General features: G+C 42.6%; 1 protein-coding gene across 1 annotated transcript in view; it reads right to left on the bottom strand.

The window, feature by feature from the left end:
* LOC128354360 (Krueppel-like factor 7) overlaps window positions 1–4,367 on the bottom strand; it is a 33,485-nt gene extending 29,118 nt beyond the window's left edge. The window contains exon 1 of the mRNA XM_053314597.1: window positions 4,266–4,367. Coding sequence (XP_053170572.1) covers window positions 4,266–4,367 — 102 coding nt within the window. The remainder of the gene's footprint in view (window positions 1–4,265) is intronic.
* Between the last annotated feature and the right edge of the window lie 15,355 nt (window positions 4,368–19,722).

The raw sequence follows: 19,722 nt of genomic DNA, 5'->3' as shown, positions 1-19,722 counted from the left end.
GGAAGGAGGGGGCCAGTTGGCTGCGATCCCCAGCATGCCTGCTGTGTGTGAGAAAGCAGCTGTGGCCTACTGAGGATTACATAACATACTGACACACATACGCACCGGCGTGCACGTACGCAGACAACGGCTGCATATGGATTTGCACTCACACATATATACACACACACATTGATTCTCATATTCACAGTTTGCTTGCACATTCTGCTCTTCGTCTTTATTTCTCCCTCTGTTTTCTCACTCTCTCTCTTCTCCTCTCCTCTCTTCACCCCTCCCAGAGGCTGACAGAGGGGTCACCATGCCGATGTAGCTCTCTGGCTCTGATCACAACTTTATTAGCCCAGTCTGGAGAAGCTTTTCCCTCAGAGGTCTCAGCCATTGACAAAATGACTCCGTCTATACACATGAACAGAAACAGATATAAGGGAATCCTGAAGATGATGACCAAGAAGCTCGTTTACATACCATCTGAACAATGAGTTGTTTTGGGTGGAGGACGCTATACTTCAATATTGATGCTTCAACTTCTTTCTGTTGCCATTATCTTCAAAAGTTGAATGGTAGCTTCCTCTTCTAAATCCATTTCATCATCCCGTTTCTGTCTTTCTTTTTTTTCTGCAGGAAGCGGTGGATCCAAAATCCATGATGATAGCTGGCTACCATCAACTGTTGCACACTGCTAAAGAGGTTTGCTTTCAGACATCAACTCAACTCAAGACAAGCGCGCCATCACTTAAAGACACATCATCAAGCCTTGCCGTGCCAAGTCAAACTAAGTCAAGCCACACCAGAACATGTGTATGGGAAAGGGTTCTATCTGCATCCCTGCTTCTTCCTCCCGTGTTTCAGGAAACCATGCCCCTCTTTACCATCTTCTTCTCTGACTGTATCTGCGCGTGCTTGTCGCTCCTGGGGGAGGGCAGGGGGGTTCGAGCCCACCGGACTGTGAAATGCGAAACCCTGCAGCAGGGAGAATGTGCGTGCTCGGCAACTTCCTCCACCTCTACGCTCGTCCCCCTAGACGGAGCTGCTGCTGCTGCTGCTGCTGCTGCATGGGAAATGTGCGTGCTATGGAGTCACAAGCAAGAAGTAGGTGTAAGTGGATGCATTTGAGCACGCGGGCTTGCATATGGAGGTCGCGCCGGGCCACCCTGCTGCTCCTTCCACATTTAGAAACATCAAAGACACGTACAATCTGTACACATCCACATATAGAAGCCCATAATGCACTGAGCAGCAATATACAGACGTTTCACTTGGGTAGGCATCAGGCACTCAGTCTGAGTATGTGTGTGTCTGTGTGTGTGGTGAACCCCTAAGGGATAATATATGTGTTGGAGGGTATGGAGTATGTCCCGAGGTCAATAACAGACAGCCATTTGTGGTGTCCTGTTACATCCTACCCATCAGGGTCAAGTGCTGTGGATGAAGGCACGTCATCAGAGGAGTCTGAAGACAGTTGAAAAATCTATCATATCAGCTTGAAATCCAATCCAGATGTTTTGTCTGCCTTTTTTTTTAATGCTCCAAAGATGCTGATGAATGTTTGACAGTGAGCCAAATGGGGCTTTATCAGAGCGAAGGCCAGTTTACAAAAGAGCATAACAAACACCGCAAATTGCAGCCCGAGATGACAAGCCTTTCTGTTGGTATAAAGATGGAAAATAGCACGTGTACGCTTTGCCTTTGAGGGAATTTGGATTCCACAAATAATGAGCGAGTTCTGACCGACTCTACTTGTTTCAAATCCGGCTCAGTCTTGCTGTTTGTTCCAACTCTGAACAACCAACTGTACTGGGATTTGGAAGCGAGACAGCACAGTTCAGTTTGGCACAGTTAGGTTCAATAATGGAACAAATAGCAGCCTCAAATGTACCATCTGCAGACCTCCAAAACACTTTCCTCCTTTTGTACTCCCCATCCCCCTATAAGCGCCTGAATCATGCCTCACAGACACCAACAGGGGACACAGTCATCACTCTTGCCACCGCATCTCAGGGAGCCATTTAGGGGCCGACAACAACGGCCTCCTATCTCACCATCAGACCCCATAAAAGCATCAAATTCTAAATTGTGTCTGAAATACAGAGGGGATTGCTCAAACCGCAGGTCTCTGTGAGCCGCAACTCATAATTCCTATATTCAGGCAGACTCGGTGGCATCTTCATGTCGCCACAATGAACACAAGGCTCGCTTTGCCAAGAACATCTCTGCAGTTTGTTAGTGTGGGGCAAGTCATAATCCTCGTGCTCACAAAATTGATATTTACTCCAGTGACTTGTTATGGGACACAAGTGAGGAAAAAAGAGAAAAAGACAGAAATGTAAATGTCTGTTTACACTTTTTTAGTGTTACATATTCTTGTTTTGTATGAAGAGTACTGTAAAACTGTGTATCTTTATGCAATACAAAGATTAAACATGAGACTTTGTGAGTAGCAAAAGTGGCTAAAGGTGCAGGAAGTGTGTCAGCTCACATCTCTTGTGATCTATAGATGCTATCAGGGAAGAAACGTGTGACATTTCTGTAAAATCAGATATCCCATGTGTGAAAATGTCATTTTTTATCATACGTATCATTTGTATTATACGAGAATAGACAATACGCAGCTGGGCAGCATTTAAGTCAGATCCTCTACATTTAAGAGACAGTTCAATATGATTTTCTTTCATTCCAAAATGGACGTTGTCTTTGGGAGAATAAGCTGCAGACAGTCAAAGAAAACTGACATTTCCACTCTCCACAGATAAGAGCTTCCCCAGCCTTTTGCCTACACATGCAGCTCTCTCTTCCATTTGCATTAGGTATTGATTTTGATATGCAGGCTGTGGGTGAGAAACAGGAGAGACACGCACTGCATATGGTGCACGTAGGCCCATGCAATTTAAAAATCCACTGACAGTGAAGGCAGGGAGTTGGAGACTTGTTATGAAAAGATGCGTCGGTGGCAAACAGTAGGATGCCAATTAGGCTGCTTGGCCACAACGAATGGATCCAGCGGTCACGCACCGGTTTCTCTCTCTCTCTCTCTTTCTCTCCATCTCTCCCCCTGTCATCCCCCTCCTCCTCCTTCTCATCTCCCCTTACGCATGGAGCAGAGAAGTGGGGAAAAGCTGAAGCTCCCTTTGCATGAACAATACCGGCATCAAATTTCCATGCAATGATTTTTTTCCCCCCTCTGGTCAGTCAAGTGCAGCATGGAAAGCATCATCATCACCACTACCACCTCCACCAGTAGCAGCAGCAGCCATGCAGGTGGACTGACGGGAACATGGCCCTTATTTGGGCTTGAAAAGATGCAAAAGATGGTGCCCATATGCATGAAAGGTGCAGCTGCGTTTAAAGAGTAAAGGAAAATGACAATAAAAAACTCAGATTTCTTTTAAAAGTGCCACATTTCAAGCATTTCCTAAAGGACTCCTCTCAGGACTGTAAAATGTTACAAGACAGCTTGTCTAGGAGGACCAAAAAGCAGTTTTAACTGTTAAAAGCACACACAAGTACACACACACACACACACACACACACACACACACACACACACACACACACACACACACAGGAGGAGAAAAGAGAGATAGGATACAGTGTGTGAGTAATATCTAAGAGCAGTAATGGCCGTGTAAAGTGCCGGTGCGTCTCCCCACGCATCCATCACCATGTGGTCGCGTGGATACCCGTTTCTCCATATTCATCTACTGAACTTGGATGGAGGAAGTGTGTGTGTGAGCGTGAGGGGGGGTCTGAAGGGGGTGAAATGGGAAAGCGAACATGCAGATGATTCTTTTCCTGCATGGTGCACTCTGCTATCGCTTTTTTTTTCACCAATGCATTTAAAGATGGTACAAAGACAGACATGTTAGGATATCTATTATGAATAAGAGAGGGGACTTCTCTCCATTCGGGGGGGGGTTAACAACTCGGTAATCTGAGTGATGCAGATGTATTATTCACGACCAATTCTGTCTCTATGATGGGATTCAGATCTTCATCTTCCCAAATCGCATTTGACAGCTTTATTACGCGCCGCGGCGTGCATCTCATCCACTTTGCCATCTCTTGGAAAATTGTCAGATATATGAGTGATATAAACCATTTCATTCCCTCATTTTGTTCCTGAACTACACATCCATGCTTTAAGGGGGCAAAAGTTGACGCCTGCATCCCGAGCGCGTGTGATCACAACCCCATCAGCGAGAGGACTGCTTGGTTAGAGGAAGTAAAAGCTGGATGTGCATCGGCTTTAATTGGAAGTTGAGACATACCTGCTGCCAGTTTTCCTCCAGCGAAGGCATGGCAGAGAAGTAGCCGGTGTCGTGAACGAGCTGAAGTTCCTGAAAGATACTGTGGTTCGCCAAGACATCCATGCTGACGCTCGAGTTATGGAAAACAAGAATGATCCACAAGAATTATGCCTCCTTTCTTGGCTGTGTCAGACCTCTACATCCACTTCTTTCATATTAGTCCATAAGAGGAGATTAATTGCTCAGTATAGCGGCAAGAAATGTGTCGAGTAGGGTCCCTGTACCTGCGCGCATTATCGGACTCGGTGCGTAAAAGAGACTGGAGGTGATGGAGGCTCCATGCGTATCCGTGTTGCCAAAATAGACAGTGATAGGGAGCCAGAGGAGGGGAGGAGCCCCCATAAATGAAAGGGAGTGGTTTAGTTTGTCAATCAACTCCCCTGCCTGTCCATTTAAGGCAAATGGGCGGTTGAGGAGTTGTTAGTGAGGCGGTGGAGCGTGGAGAGGCGGGGTTAAGAAGATTCAGCGGGCGGGATTGGCTCCGGCGCCACGTCACTCAAGCCAAATATGGGCTCGATAGGTGAGCTATTTATGGATGGGTATATTAGATTTGGAAGAAGGTCTGAAAGGGTAGTCTGAGAGGAGAAGCCGTGGTGTAAACATCATGTGCTCACAAACAGGAGCTGTAAACAGTATTAATAGGCTGCTATATTGTTCTACAGTGTAAATATTTAATTATAATGAGAAGCAGGATGAGGCATTAGACTGTAGGGGAAAATATATTCATGTTCAACTTCTACAGACACACACACACACACACTATACTTTAATAATGAGTTTATAGGGAATTTATCACACTTAATGATAATTTAATCCCCTGTTATGTTACTATAATTCTATTGCAGTACTTGTATCATTAAGCTCAGTGTTTATGTGACAAACAAAATGACTTTATGGTATTTTAATGTCTTATAGTAGTGCTGTTATGCAATAGGGACTTGCACACAAGTTCTTCTCTGAGATTATAAATTATCAAATGATGTACAATGTTCATTCTAACATGTGACAAGCAGGACGTATATTGTAGTGACCTACATTGATAAACAGATAAACCGGCTTCCTTTATGCACCACATGTGCTTAAAGTAAAAAGGGGTGAAAAAAAGTCCACCATGTGTCTGCTGGGTGATAAATAAGTGGCCAAATCTTCCTCGATATGTCTTGTTTGGTGGGGTGAGTAATGCCGCTTATTCACTCTCTCCGTGTAAGCCATCGAAATTGTACACTTCCATGCAGGCTCAATAGTATTCTCCCTCTGTCTCACACACACACACAGAGTGTTGTAGAGGTCTGTAATCTCATTACAGTGCGAGGGGAGGCTGGCCGAGGGCCGCGGCAACGCGATTTACACATGGCATTTTGGGAGAGAGAGCTCAGCTCAGACGGACGATGAAGCTCCCGCTGACATTTATCCATTTGACACAACTCACTCTGCCTCTCTCTCCCTGCTTCTTGTCCCCGCTCTCTTTTCTGCTTCTCATTTTTTTCCTCTTTTTTTTTACCTGCCCCTTGCTCTTTAAGTCTGCCCCACTCCTCATCTGTCTTTCTTTCTTTCTGCCACTCTCCATCCATCCATCCACCCCGCCCCTCCCCTCTCCTTCCCCCTATAATCCTGTATCACAGTTTGTATTTCACTTCCATGTGTGTTCAGCAGGAATGGCAAAATATGACAAAACACATGACAGAGACATGAATGCAAACATCAGCGGTTGCCATGTGCTTTGCAGCGGTAGGTCAAATAACAAAACAGAAAGAGAACAACAGTCTGGCACAGCTGTGTCCTGGCTCCACATGGCTGACTGAAGTGTAAAATATTTAACAGATAAATCCTGTTATTTTTATGCATTGTTCATGTGGTTCTTTGGGCGAGTCTAAGAGCCAACAGGAAGAAGAAAAAAAAGGGTTACATTTTCTGCTGAATGAAACCAGTAAAAGAACACATGGTTTTTCATAAACAGTGGCTGATTTTGCTCTTGTGCTCTTGTGCTGAGCCATGTGAGCATCACACAAACCTTGCAGGATTTCTCTCCATTAACCAACCCACCTCAGAGCCAAAATGTACTTTACAATGCAATGTTTACAACTTTGCGTGCAGGCACAGAGAAGAAGTTTATGGATCAAGAACCAATTTGCACACCTTTAACATCTCAATGTAGATTTGCAACAAAGAACCTAAACAGCAAAGGTAATTCATGTTAAGATTTGTTCACATTTTATTCATAAAACATTGTTAAGATTTCATTCCGGCTTTGAAAACACATTGCCACCTATAGTAGATTGTACAATAAAGTTCATTAGGGTTATGTGCAAATATGTAGACTTTATGGTGAAACTCTGACAAACTGATAAACAGACATTTCTCATGAGATAGAACAGTCAAATTTAACATTTTTGAATAGGTTTAAACACCTAAGCAAAGGCTACCTTAAGTCAGGCTCAGACTACAAGAGTTTTGGGCCGATTTATCCCCGATTCACCCCTCCTGACAACTGAAAGAGAGATGTGGTGGGTGCTAATGTTCAGCCCAGATTCTCTAGTAATGTGAGGGAATTACAGATCCAGTCTTAAACCTAAGAGAGTAAAGTGGAAGTGAATGAAAGGACTTTTGAAATGGTGCAAAGAAACAACAACAAGCTGCTTTATGAATGTGTTCAACAGTTAAAATCTCACCTCCAGTTTTCATTAAAGAACAGACAACTCATATTAACCATGTCCCTCCCAACCATTTATATCATCCAGTCACATTCAGCCTTCAGCTTTTGATTTTTCACACTGCAATATTACAAAAGTAAAATGATGCATCATGTCAGTCCCCATTTTGTTTACATGTGCTTCCCCATGAGGTCACATGAGATCACGTGAGATGGTGCATTGCTCCCTCCGGCGTGATATTATTAATAATATCCTGTAGTGTGTGATGCTGATGTGATGTTTAAATCATATATTCAGCATGTTTCACCTTATGTGCATAATGCAGCCTGATTTTAAAATGGGTTTGGGTGGTAGTCTGAGGCTTGGAACACCGAGCAGTAATTTCCAAAATGACTATCAGCAAAGTTATTACAGAGCCCAAATTTAGCAATTCAGACCATAATGACTTTGAAAAAAATGATTGACTTAGTATTTCCTGAGAGAAGTTGCTTTTGAAGAGGAGTAGGCATGTTAGTAGAGCTTGAGTAAAACAAAATATGGATTTCTATATTCTAAATTATGGATTTAAAGTGAAAAGACATCAATATTAGCCTGGTATTAAGTTCTAGAGTCCTAAAACATTTCTCAACACACATAAAGCTGTATTCTCTGCTGCGTGATCAGATAGCCTAATAGACTACAAATACAGTCTGCAGATAGAAGTCACAACATGTCACAGCAAAACTATAAATTATACACCATCTCATCAAGGGAATGAGATAAAATATCAACTATAAAATATGCCAGTGCTACACTAAAAAAGATTAAGGTCACTATGAACTTCAAGAGACTATATGTAGCTTTATTATATTAGAGTTCACTTTCATTCACTTTTAAAATTTTATACTATAATCTCTTTAAATTAATCATCCCTTTTATTTTTATCAGCGTGCCTTCAAGATGACACTTTTTTTCCCCCGAGCAAACCTTTAAAACTGGTGAGACTGCACTGAAAGTAATGTGGTTATTTCACCCTTCAAGTTGCTGAAGTTGTTTGTTTTGCAGGGTACCACCCCACCGCCTTCACCAGGAATTAGCAAAACTGAGAACCTCGTCTTAGTGCCCACTCTCAACCCACCTCCTCCTCATCCTCCTCATCGGCCTGAAGCCCATGCATATCATAGATAAAAAATAAGTGCTCGCCATTATCCGTGGGCACACAGCGTTATATTGTGGATGCTGACATTGCTCTTACCTGGCAGTTGGTGCTTTTACTATATTAATAATGGAGCAGGCGCCATCCATCATGGGGATATGAGGCTGCTAATCATGTCAGCTCCCTGCATATTCACTCCTTTCATCAGAAGAGGAGGAGCGGTATAGTGGGAAAGAGAGGCAGAGGGAGACGGAGGGGTAAAGAGGAGGAAACGTAGGAGAGCAACGGTGAGAAACGGAGATAAACAAAGCAGAAGGGGTGAACGGTGGAGAAAAAGAGGGGAAAAAGAAGGGGAAAGAGGGAAATGGAAAGGGACGATATCAGTGTGCTGATCACATGACAGATGCCCTTGGCCTTTTGCTGAATGGCTTCCCTGTTGGCAAGAGTTAACCAGTGTATTTAAACAGGACAAGACGAATGGGACCTCTACTCCCCCTGCTCACTGAACCAGCCCATTTCTATTCCAACTCACAGCCTTTCCCCCATGTGGGAATGCTAATATGGTTAGCTGACATTGCCAGGGTTAAAACTTCATAACGCCATTTCATTGTAATATTCACTTTACTGTAACTTTCCTGTTTTTCACACTTTATGCCAAGGAGCGTCATTCAGATTAACAGTGAGTCTTATGAGCTTGGTATCCTCTTCTCCTTATCCTCTGGTTTACAAAGCAAGAAGACCAGATCGAGCTACCAAATTTCTTGAAACAAGTCGATTTGCATTTGAAACAGCAGCCAACACACACTCCCAAGCTCGCCCTTCCATCTATTAGTCTCCTGCAATGATGGGGGACCTTGAGTGTTGGTGCTTTGCTTCATTTGCCCTCATTTGGTGTGATATGACATCCGCATGCCCTGATGTCTTTGAATGTAGCATTTACACAAATATGGTGCCAGTTCAGTTTAGTTCTCCCAGTTTAAATTGCTTCAATGGAATGTTTTTGATAACCTTCATGTTTAGAGAAAATAAAACCACTACATTTTTTGCCTTCAAACATCTGTCCTCACGCGAGCCTTCTGCCCAGCCATCCGCACAGAAAAAGGAAATTTGCTAGTGATTGATGGGCCTGGTTAAATAAAGATAAGATTTTGAAAACGCAGCCATATGTCTGCCGTATGCATAAGTCTCCTCTGGCTGGGAGCCTGGATGCAGAACATCCTCTGTATAGTGACGTCTTCTTCATGCTGCTCTTCCGTAGGGGAAGAGCCGTGGGAGCTGGGAGAAGCTGGAGATGGAGGTGGGCGACAAGAACAGGGGGGGGGGGGGGGAGAGAGAGAAGGAGAAGGAGGAGGAGGAGGGGTGGATTTCAGAGCGACAGGCCGACTAAGAAAAGCGATAATGAGCGCTCGGGGCTGTCTGGGGTGCAAACTCCTTCCCGCGTGAGATAGCTGCAAGGGAAAGGAACGGAGAAGGGGGGTGGGAGGGGGGGGGGGGGGGGGTGAAGGGAGTAAAGGGTGCAAGTTCCCTCTCTCAGCTGGGTGATGTTTGATGCAGAGCTGCTGCTTCCTACGCCGGGAAAAGAGAGCGGAAACACAGCAAGTGAGGAGGCCATGAGGGGCAGCTGTTAAGTGCCAATTAGGCGACGATGAGTGGGAGACGGAAATACCCATTTGCACACACACTCCTGCAAGCAGGCAGGGAGGAGTAGTCAAAAAGTGAAACAAATAGGGCCTAATCCCTGTCAGTTTTTTTTCTGGGGAGTTGCTCTCTTCCTCACCCCCCCCTCCCTATCACCCCGCCTGCCTGTTAGGTAACGTCACATCAGTACCGTCTGAAAATGTGGGTTATGATTCGCTGTTCCATTTAGTTTTGTCTCCCTCCGTCTGGCCTCGGCCTCATCTGAAGGCCACTGAAAGGAACATTTTGTAAAAGCCTGTCACATTATGCCAAAGGACAATGCCCAGTGTCAGGCGTCCAATTAGTCAGCGAATTCACTCACATATTTAGTCCGTGACACAGAAAATGATAAGGTTGGATGAGGAAAATGGAGCCATTATGGGTTTTTTTATTTTTTATTTTTAGCTTGTTTTCAGTTATGGATAAGCTCAATACAAAAGGGATGCATCAATTTCAGTGTGTGTGCATGTGGGTGTGCCTATGTTTGTCTATGGGTGTCTGCATATGTTTGCATGCCTCCTTACCTATACCTGCATGTGTGTAAAAGGTTTGTGTTACAACTCAAACTTGATCAAGGAGAACTGAGAGTAAAATAATAAGAGAAAAAGAAGAAAAAAGGAAGGAAAAGTGTTATCCAGTTGCTGAATCTTTTATTGCCAGCTTCAATTAGGGGTTAAATTAGCTGTCTAGGAAAGTAAAAGACAGAACTACATGCAAAATTACCTCCAATACAGGGAGCACTGAAAAGGACTGCTGTTGTTTAACCCAGTGAACCAATGTCCACTGGACGTGTGACTGGAGCAGCCCAGACCAGCTTTCATCTCTTAAGCGTGAAATCCAACTGTGAATAAGTGCCTTACACCAGGCACGTAGGAAAATGAACCACAATTTAAATGAAACGCAGCTACATCCATTTATAATATTTAGTCAGAAAACAGAGAACAGAAGAAAAAAATGCAGCACTGCCCCGTAGAGCATTCTTGAGAGTTCAAAGAGCAAAATCTAACAAAAGAAATCATTTAAAATAGGCAAAATCCGGAATTGCATGCCTGGCAGCAGCAGGAGAGATTCTGCACCCAAAACTCCTGAAACAAGCCGCTGACACTGCTACAACATCATGAAAAGATGTGTGTTTCAGGAGGTGACTTGGCATAAAACAGAAGCAGTGAGGTCAAGGATAACAAACCTCTTCTATAGGGAGCTATGGCAATGGCAGCTGTAGCAATGTGGCTGACCTTGTTTGCAGCAAAAGAAGACATTTACATTATCTGGATTCAGTACCTACAGGTGCGCTCTGACTCTCTCTCTCTGGCAGAGACATGCATCATCAAACTGCATAATTTTCTATCCTTTCGCACTTTGTTCATATGTGATTTTGCAACAGCTCAAATTACCTCGATAGATTCACAATGGCTTCAAATATAAAACTGTCATTCGTCATCAGGGTCACCGACACTGAATGAGTCTTTTCATGTCCGAGCTCCCAGTCAATCTTGTTTCTATGCATGCCGCACATCTGAGGCCTCAGTAATTTCCCCCGGCTGCCGCCTCAGATCCGCCCGCGCCATACTGTGTTTTGTATATTCATGTGTGTACCTTCCTATCTTAATCCTAGCTATTACTCGCATGGCTGGCCATGTCAAGGGGAGATTTGCTCACTCACAGTGAATGGGCCAATATTGACAGCACGCCCACCGCATCAGCGATCAGTGTAAGGGCTTAGCGTGCAGTGGATTCACAGGTTTGAAGCTGAATTCAATGAGGGAGGGAGGTGTGTTGGAGAACAATCCTCTCAGGGAATCTATGCAAATGCTAAATGTTAGTCTTAGACCGTCAGGAGTGATAATTTGACAGTGGGTGTTATTGACTTAAGTGGTGGCCATGTCCACTGACTTTAAAGGTAATACATTACATTGTATTTTTCTTGTAACATGTAGTTTTAGACCTATTTCCTTGTGGTTGTCAAAGCTGCTGCACATGCCAAAATATAGTTGCTTATGCCAAAATACTGTGCCTATTTCCAAGGTAGCCAAAATATTTTGGCTCATGTCCTCCTTTCTTTGCCTGAGGAACACCTGTGTTGTTTCAAAATGTTACTAATAAAAGCTTAATGGATGTGTAATTTCAGTGGGTAGATATCCAGCACCTACCCTACTGAGGTTTTGTGGACATGCACACAGTTATTTGAAACCACTGATGAATCAGCCCAAACATGCCAGCGTGCTGTAAGTCTGCTGGCCCATGCATAGCAAACTGTTAAAGCTTGTGAGTTGACTGTTAGCCAAAATCCATCCAAAAGAGATCAAAATGCAGCCATACAAAGGTCAAAACAGGCTTCTTGTGTGTGTTATGTGCCAAAATTCAGCCACATTTGGCTCGATTCAGTTGACCTTGGAGATTTTTGTTAGACTGTAACAAAATATGATCTTTAAAATAATGTTGGATTCACAATGTCATGAGTTTAAACCTTTAATAGGGCAGGCAGGGAGATTTAGTTTCACAATATGAATTGTTTCCAGGGCAGAAATGCTCGACCTCTTGACAAGAGGCCATTATTAGCATTATTCACCAAAAAGGGGGGCTTTCTAAAGGTTGGAAATCCTCAGCCTGCTGTCTGAAGGTGGATAACATTTGCCATAGATGTGCAGCTTAGCACTTCATCACTTGACCCCAGCATTTCAATAAAGCCCATTTCAGATGAAGTGCTGTCCATACTGAGCAGTGCTGACAGCTGTTAACTGGGGAGAGGTCACTCTGCTCAGGCCAGGGTCAAGTGGGTTTAAAAAAAAAAAAAAAAGATTTTATTTTGATTATTTGGACATTTATTGTGAGCCAAAAGTAAGGTCAAGCCATCTAATTGTGCATTTCAAGGAGAAACGGGGTCAGCTGTCCTTCAAACAGAGCCTCAGTCCACATGCCCTGAAACCAACCTGCTGAGGTTTCCTGGAGCAGGACCAATGCCAGCAAACAACTCATTCACCAGGTAAATGGAATTTTGTCCTGATGTGATTAATTTCTGTTTGAGTTTAGTTCAGCTCTTTTTGACTTAATTTTAACTCGGTTGACTTTTTCCTCTCTTTGCAGTTCAGTTCAATTCAATAAAGTAGAAGAAAACTCTCGCTGTCGTTTATCAAACATGGCAGCAGTGTCTGGAACAGCAGCTGGCCCAAACCCCAACTGATCTCACCCACATAGAGGTCAAAAGTTGACAAGAAGCTGACTCCCCTTTCATCCTGCAAACCGGGAGCTTCTCTCTACATTTTCCAGAGGCATGTCACCACTTCAAAGGTGTTAGCGGAATGATTTGCAGACGAAAGCGCTGCCGCTTCTCTCTCTCTTGGCTGGTTCACAGTTGTCACTGTCGCACTTTGTTTTGCTTAAATGAAATGATTGAGTCCTGGCTCTGTGACGCCGTTCCAAGGAAGCCAGCCTCACATCATTACCAGTGACATTAGCAGGTGACAGCCGCAGCCGCAGAGCCACCGATGCACTGAGGTTCAAAGCGCCTTAGCTGCGTAAACAGATGAGACGAAAAGAGAGAGTGGGCTGGAAAGAAGCAAAGAGTAAAGTAAGGGTTGGCTCAAAGATGATCATACATGACCAGAGTTTTGTTCTAAAATGAGATCCACTAATTAAAAAAAGTAGAAACTTCACTTTTATAATGACAGGGCTGTTGTAAGCTATCCATGTGTTTGATTTTATGCTTGTAACCAAAGCTCTTTGGCTTTACAGGAAGCTTTTTACATCAGAAGGACTTTGATCAAACTCATTTGATTCAATACTTTAAAAAAAAAAGGACATCATACATTTACCCCAGATTTGTAATACACAATGTTAAAGCTCTGGATGCAGAGATCAATACAGTATAAAAAAACATGTAGGGTTGCATTTCCTCTGTACTTCTCCAATCTCTCAAGTGCAGAGGCCATGTAGTCGGATACAGTACTGTAAATTCCCTTAAGACTATTGATTGCAGTTGCAGGTCGCAGAGTCCAGCACTTGGACAACAGTGCAAACCGACCTCGGGCCTGGCAGGAAAGTAAAGCCAGTGTTGCAAATTTGGACCAGGAAGAGCTTTAAAATAGTCATATTCATAACTTGAAATGTCTGCTGGTAATTTGATTCGCTCCGGTAAAATAACATGAGGGACACGGGAGTGGATGAAGCCATATGATAGTCATATGATTGCGAGCGTGACCTCAAATAATACTGTAACCCTCAGGCTGTTTGCAATGGTGAATACTGCGTCTTTTGTGTGATGCAGCGCAGAGGGGTGATGGGGAATATTTAGGCGTCCCCAACTCTGAAGAAAAAAAAAGAAAAAAGCAGCGTTCTTTTCTCTTCAGCGTGTTTTAGTGGAGCTGATCATTAGCTCAAGGCTCATTTTTCCAACTGCACACACATACTTCATTAAAGCACCTTTCATCGTACTTCCAAAGGCGTTCTGATGTCTCACTGAATGATGCTGATGAGGAAAGCATGACGCTTCCACAGATGCAATGAATTCGTCATGAGGTTTTGGGTCGATCGTGCATCGCCATACAAACAGTAAACAAACCCCTTGTTCTATGAACGGGGCGTCTATTTATTTAGCAGAAAAGCGCTCCCCATTAGCGTCTAAATTGCTGTCGGAAATAGAGGCAGTCCACATTAACAACCTCGTCCTCTGTGCATAATGCTCCCAGCGTCAGCGTGCCTTGTCATTATGGCCATTTCTGCTCCATTATTTCAACACCAAATCACCAAATCCCCCCCTTTTCGATTCGTTCTACCCCCTCCTTTTGCCTCAGTACAGTGGGGCTCGCACTTCAAACTGCTCTAAAATGAGCTTGCTTTGCCAAGCCGGCAGCTAGCCAGACCAATCATCCATCTGCAATAATAGAAATCTTCTGGCTGATGATAGACTGAGGCAATCACTGGGCAGGCTGAGTGGGCTCTTCAGTCTGGCCTCTCCACCCCTGCTGCTGGTTGATAGCAGGGGAGGGCCGGGGGAGACTGGCACGGGTATCTTGTAGGTATAGGCTTCCGAGCTCCGGGGCTGGCTGGCAGACTAGATGGATACACATTGAGAGGAAAGGGTCAGGAGAAAAAAATACTCAGAGGAAGGACAAATATGTAGTTATTTGACAAATTAGGTTGATTTTGTCTCTTTTCTTCGAAATATTGTGAGATCAGCTTTTCAATTTACTGAGTGAATTCAAAACTACCCACTTTACTTCTTCTCTCTGTACTCACTCAGCGAGGGCAGATTTGACTGCAGGTGTATACACAATCATTCATTTATGGTCAAAGGGTCAAGAAAAAAAACTCCTAAGAAAAAAAAACTGTTGACAATTTATTTCTAAGATACTCCAGTGGGTTTTCAAAGGGTTTTGAAGAGCATGTCATCTATGTAGGGGCACTCAAGTAATCTAGCGTTGCACTTTCATTAAGTTGGAGGACTTACAAGAGAGGTATTAGAAAAGAAATATCACAATGAGACCAAGATTGCTCCTTTCATTTCCGATTATAGGTCAAACAACGATCCTACATTTCCCACAATGCAACTAATTTGTTAAGCGCTTAAGAGCCACAGGAGACAACTTTTTTTTCATGTTTAAAATCTTGGGGATGCCCTTTTAAACTTAAGGGAAATATCACCAAACTCATAGATAGAGGTTAGTGAAGGTAGACTTGTTAAAAAAAACAGTCAACAAGTACAAAATCATTAAGTTGCAGTAAATGAAAGTGTTCGAAAGGAGAAAGTAGATACATTTCATTCATATAGCACTTTTCAAAAAGCATGTCCCACGTGCTTTCCATAATAAAAATGCATAATAGTATACACAGCATGAAAACATCAAGTTAAAAATACAATTTATAAAACAGAAACAGACACTCAGCAATAAAAAGCAATATAACAACAAACAAAACAAAATGAAAAGACCAATAAAACCAATATGGAACTGCACAGCAACAACCGGCAGCCTATAGAAGTATGTGATACAGACTCAGCTGACCTGATAATGAGGGGGGAGGCAATTCTTCGTGGACAGTCGGACACTTACAGTACAGTAAGGGCAATCGGTCAGAAGAACTGAGTAACCCTGGTGTAGAGTACGGGGTTATAAGTTCAGAAATATAAGAAGGTGCAATGCCACAGAGGGCTTTCAATGCGATCAGGAGGATCTTGAACTTGATCTCGAAGCCAATGTGAGTGGGCCAGAGCAGTGGGCTAATATGCTCTCTCCATTTAGTGTTTGTCAAAAGCCAAAAAGGCTGCCGTGTTCTGAACCAATTGAAGTCGAGCAATTGCGGACCAAAAAATATGGAGTTAGAGTCATCCAGTTGGGAAGAGATAAAAGCATGGAGGATGTGGCAATGCTGAATTGATATCTGAGTTGTAAAAAACAAGACTGAACCAACTTCTTAATGTGATGGGCAAAAAATTCCAATACCAATCTACCAATACTTCTTGCAGATGGTTTTATATTCTCTACTAAATGCCTGAGGTGTGGACTAGTACTCTTTGAAATGTGGTCTGGGCAAAATATTACTGTAAAAAAAAAAAAATTTACATCCACTCTTTATAAGGCCACAGCATCCAGATTTTTAAGCTTTAAATAATTTAAATACTACATAAAGCTGGGTGTTATTTGCATGAAAATGATAGGCAACATTATTAAACCTGCTCTGGGCTTGACAAGCAAACTTTTCAACCTGACCCCAGCATGAAGTCAGTATTTTACCATCTATCAGCCTATTAGTCCATAAAACAGGAGCAAGGGAGGGAGCTCTCACCAAACTTCAAATAACCAACATTCTCACATACTCTCAAAATGAGGAGTTTTATAAAGAGCCAGTTTAAGGTGAATAAGAAACTTTTTGAGATGTAGAGTCCCAGAATATAAATGATACTTCCTCTTTAAGATCTCACTGATAAAATAATACCAATATTTAAATGATCAGAAACAGACATCCATTTATTAAGCAGATTTTTTATATGGCTCATACAATTACTGTTGTTTTTTTTAAGAAATGGCCTTCAGGAAATGTAAACAGTGGTGTTTCCATGCAGACTCAAAGAAACATTTCATCATTGTTAAATCATTTATTGCCCCTACAAGTGTTTATTCATGACTGCTTGACGATGGCTGTACGGCTGGATAGTCATGGAACCGTTGTGGCTTTTTTAGATTTCTCTCTTTCATCCCCTCATTATTTCTCTCTCAACCATCCTTCCTCCCACCACATCTCGGCTCTCTCCATGCCCCAAGCACCTTCATCCCTCACTCATTGCCAGCCTCTCCACACCTCCACTTCGACCCCGCTCCATCTCCTCCATCCATCCTTCCACTTCTCCATCGCATTCATCTGCATGGAGAGCGTCTCATTCTGCACAGGCTAATTGGCTCTAATTAGAGTCATTCAGCAGGGGTTAATCAAGGACGACTTACGCAGATTATGACTGGTGGGGGCAGGAATCTGAGGCAACAGACAGCCTATGTGCCACGCCGGAAGGCACGTATCTCTCCTCCCAAAGTGGCCCGGGGACTTGGCATATAAATGTGTTTAAACCTACGGCACAACGTGATGTTTTAAGACATGTTCTCACAAAAAACAAAATTAAAAATCCAATATTTTTGTGAAAAGGAGCCTAAAAACCTTTTTCTTTTTCTTTTTACCTGGTGAGATAGTGAGATGGAAAAAAGTCAGACAAGGTGTTGAAATGAAGTAGATCACAAAATATGTGATTTGCATCAGTAACATGATATTATCTCTCCCATCTCTCCTTCTGAAAGACTGTCATCTGTTAAAGTTTTTAAAATACTTAGATAAAAATTTAAGTCTGCTATGTTTCCACCCTATATATACCCTATATATATATATCTATATATATATAGATATATATATATATCTATATATATATACTCTATAGATTTGAAATAATGAGGTGTCTATATTAAAGATTTAAAGCATTGGTTATTGCTTCATCTGTATTGCTTGACAGCTGGATAGCTTTTTTTCAGAAAATGAGACATTAAAATGTAAAATTATTGGTGGCCAAGGACTCAAACTGGAGAAAAAAAGGTGAGTAAGTAAGCAGTACATTAATTAATGACAGGTCAAAACATTTCTAAATAGCTTGGTTAAAAATAGAAGAGCTGAAAAGTGAACATCTGTGCAACACACAAGTGTTATTTCACAGCATTTCAATGGCAATAGATGTAGCAGGTCCAATCTACACTGCATAGTCATTAACATAGTGTTGAAATGATGGTTATATTTAACCAAAACTTTTCAACCAGATTCATCCCAGTCTTAATCACCAAAATCAGATTTACTGGGTGGCCTATGAACCAAGATTGTTACAGATATCTACACGAATGAAATGATAATGAAATTTGACAGCAGCCTTGTACTAATAAGTATAATGAAAATGTTAGTTGTCATGTTTTAGCAGGTGCAACCGAAAGAACAGGTCACATGATGTCACGCCCACACAGTACTGAGAGGATATCTAATCAGGTAAATCAAGTGGAAACATCTGTGGTAGTTTAACACTCTTAAAGTCAGAGGCAACCAGTGAAAATAGGGATCATTCATGGACAATATTCAGGAACACTGTAACACTAAACCCTTTTTTAAGAGTGGTGTGAAAGCATCTTAACAATTTAAGATGTTTACATGTCATCATGAGATTATGACATTCAAGTGATCAGTATGAGACTATGTTTGTATTTAGCCCCCCTGAAATCAACTTCAATATCCTCTAGTGCTTGAAACAGCTGTTTTTGAGTAACTTAACCCTATGGTTATGATTTACCTCCGTTTTACTTCATTTTGGAGAAGAGAGAAGCACAGATAAAGCCTGTGATTATGCAGCAGCCACACATAAATGTTTTCATTGCAGGTCTGTGAAATTACCACCTCACACAGTCTTCTTCACATTCCTTATGGTAGTGTCGTATGCACAATGCAATATCGCAGGTCTCTTTATTGCCTTCCCTGTTCTTATATAAAGAGGGCTGTGGTAATTATTTAGGGAGGGCCACACTGTCTTGTACTGTACTGATGCCCCTCTGGGACTAGAAACATTATGGCTGGGCCCCATGCACACACACACACACACACACACATACACACACATACACACACACACAGACACTGGCATACTGGACAGAGAGTAATGGCCCAACCCCTGGTGGTAATGGCTTCTCTTTCTGCGTCTGCGTGTGTGTGTGTGTGTGTGTGTGTGTGTGTGTGTGTGTGTGTGTGTGTGTGTGTGTGTGTGTGTGTGTGTGTGTGTGTGTGCGCGCTGTGGCATACATGTATTCATCTGAGCATGCTTCTACCAAGTCTATTTGAAGTGACTAGTCCATTAGATTTTCAATGGGCTCCTACACCATAATCCTGAATACACTGACTTTTTTTCTTTCTTTTTTCGATGGGCTCTTCATTGGAACTGCCCCACAGTACAGATTGCTCCTGTCACTGTTGAAGCAGACAAATTCCCCCTCATATCCTCTGCATATGGGATGGGATTGTCTCGTTATGGCCCCGTTACATTCCCCCATGGCAACATTAGCCAGTGGCTGTAAAAAGACTATTAGGATCCAAATCATTCTGGACCGAAGACAGCGAGGCTAAGAGAAGTTAGTGAGGGGGTGATGGGAAAGAGAAAAGAAGATGTAGAAAGAGATAAAGAAAGAGAGCATTGGATAAGATGGTGTGATTTGAAAGGGAGCATCAGTTCAGAGACCTTCAGTGTAGCTCCACTTGCACACATGAATATTGTGTGTACATATATATACACACACATATACATATATATATATATATATATATATATACACTGAACACTAACATACTGTTTGCAGCATCGCAGCTGTCCTAATCCACCACAGCCAATCAATAAACACTTGACAGGTAGTGAAATACAATATAGAGAACAACACTACCTCCTGGTTCTTCT

This window comes from Scomber japonicus, chromosome 24 (genome assembly GCF_027409825.1).
Source record: "Scomber japonicus isolate fScoJap1 chromosome 24, fScoJap1.pri, whole genome shotgun sequence".
Lineage (NCBI taxonomy): Eukaryota > Metazoa > Chordata > Actinopteri > Scombriformes > Scombridae > Scomber > Scomber japonicus.
This window is presented reverse-complemented; position numbering and strand designations above follow the sequence as displayed.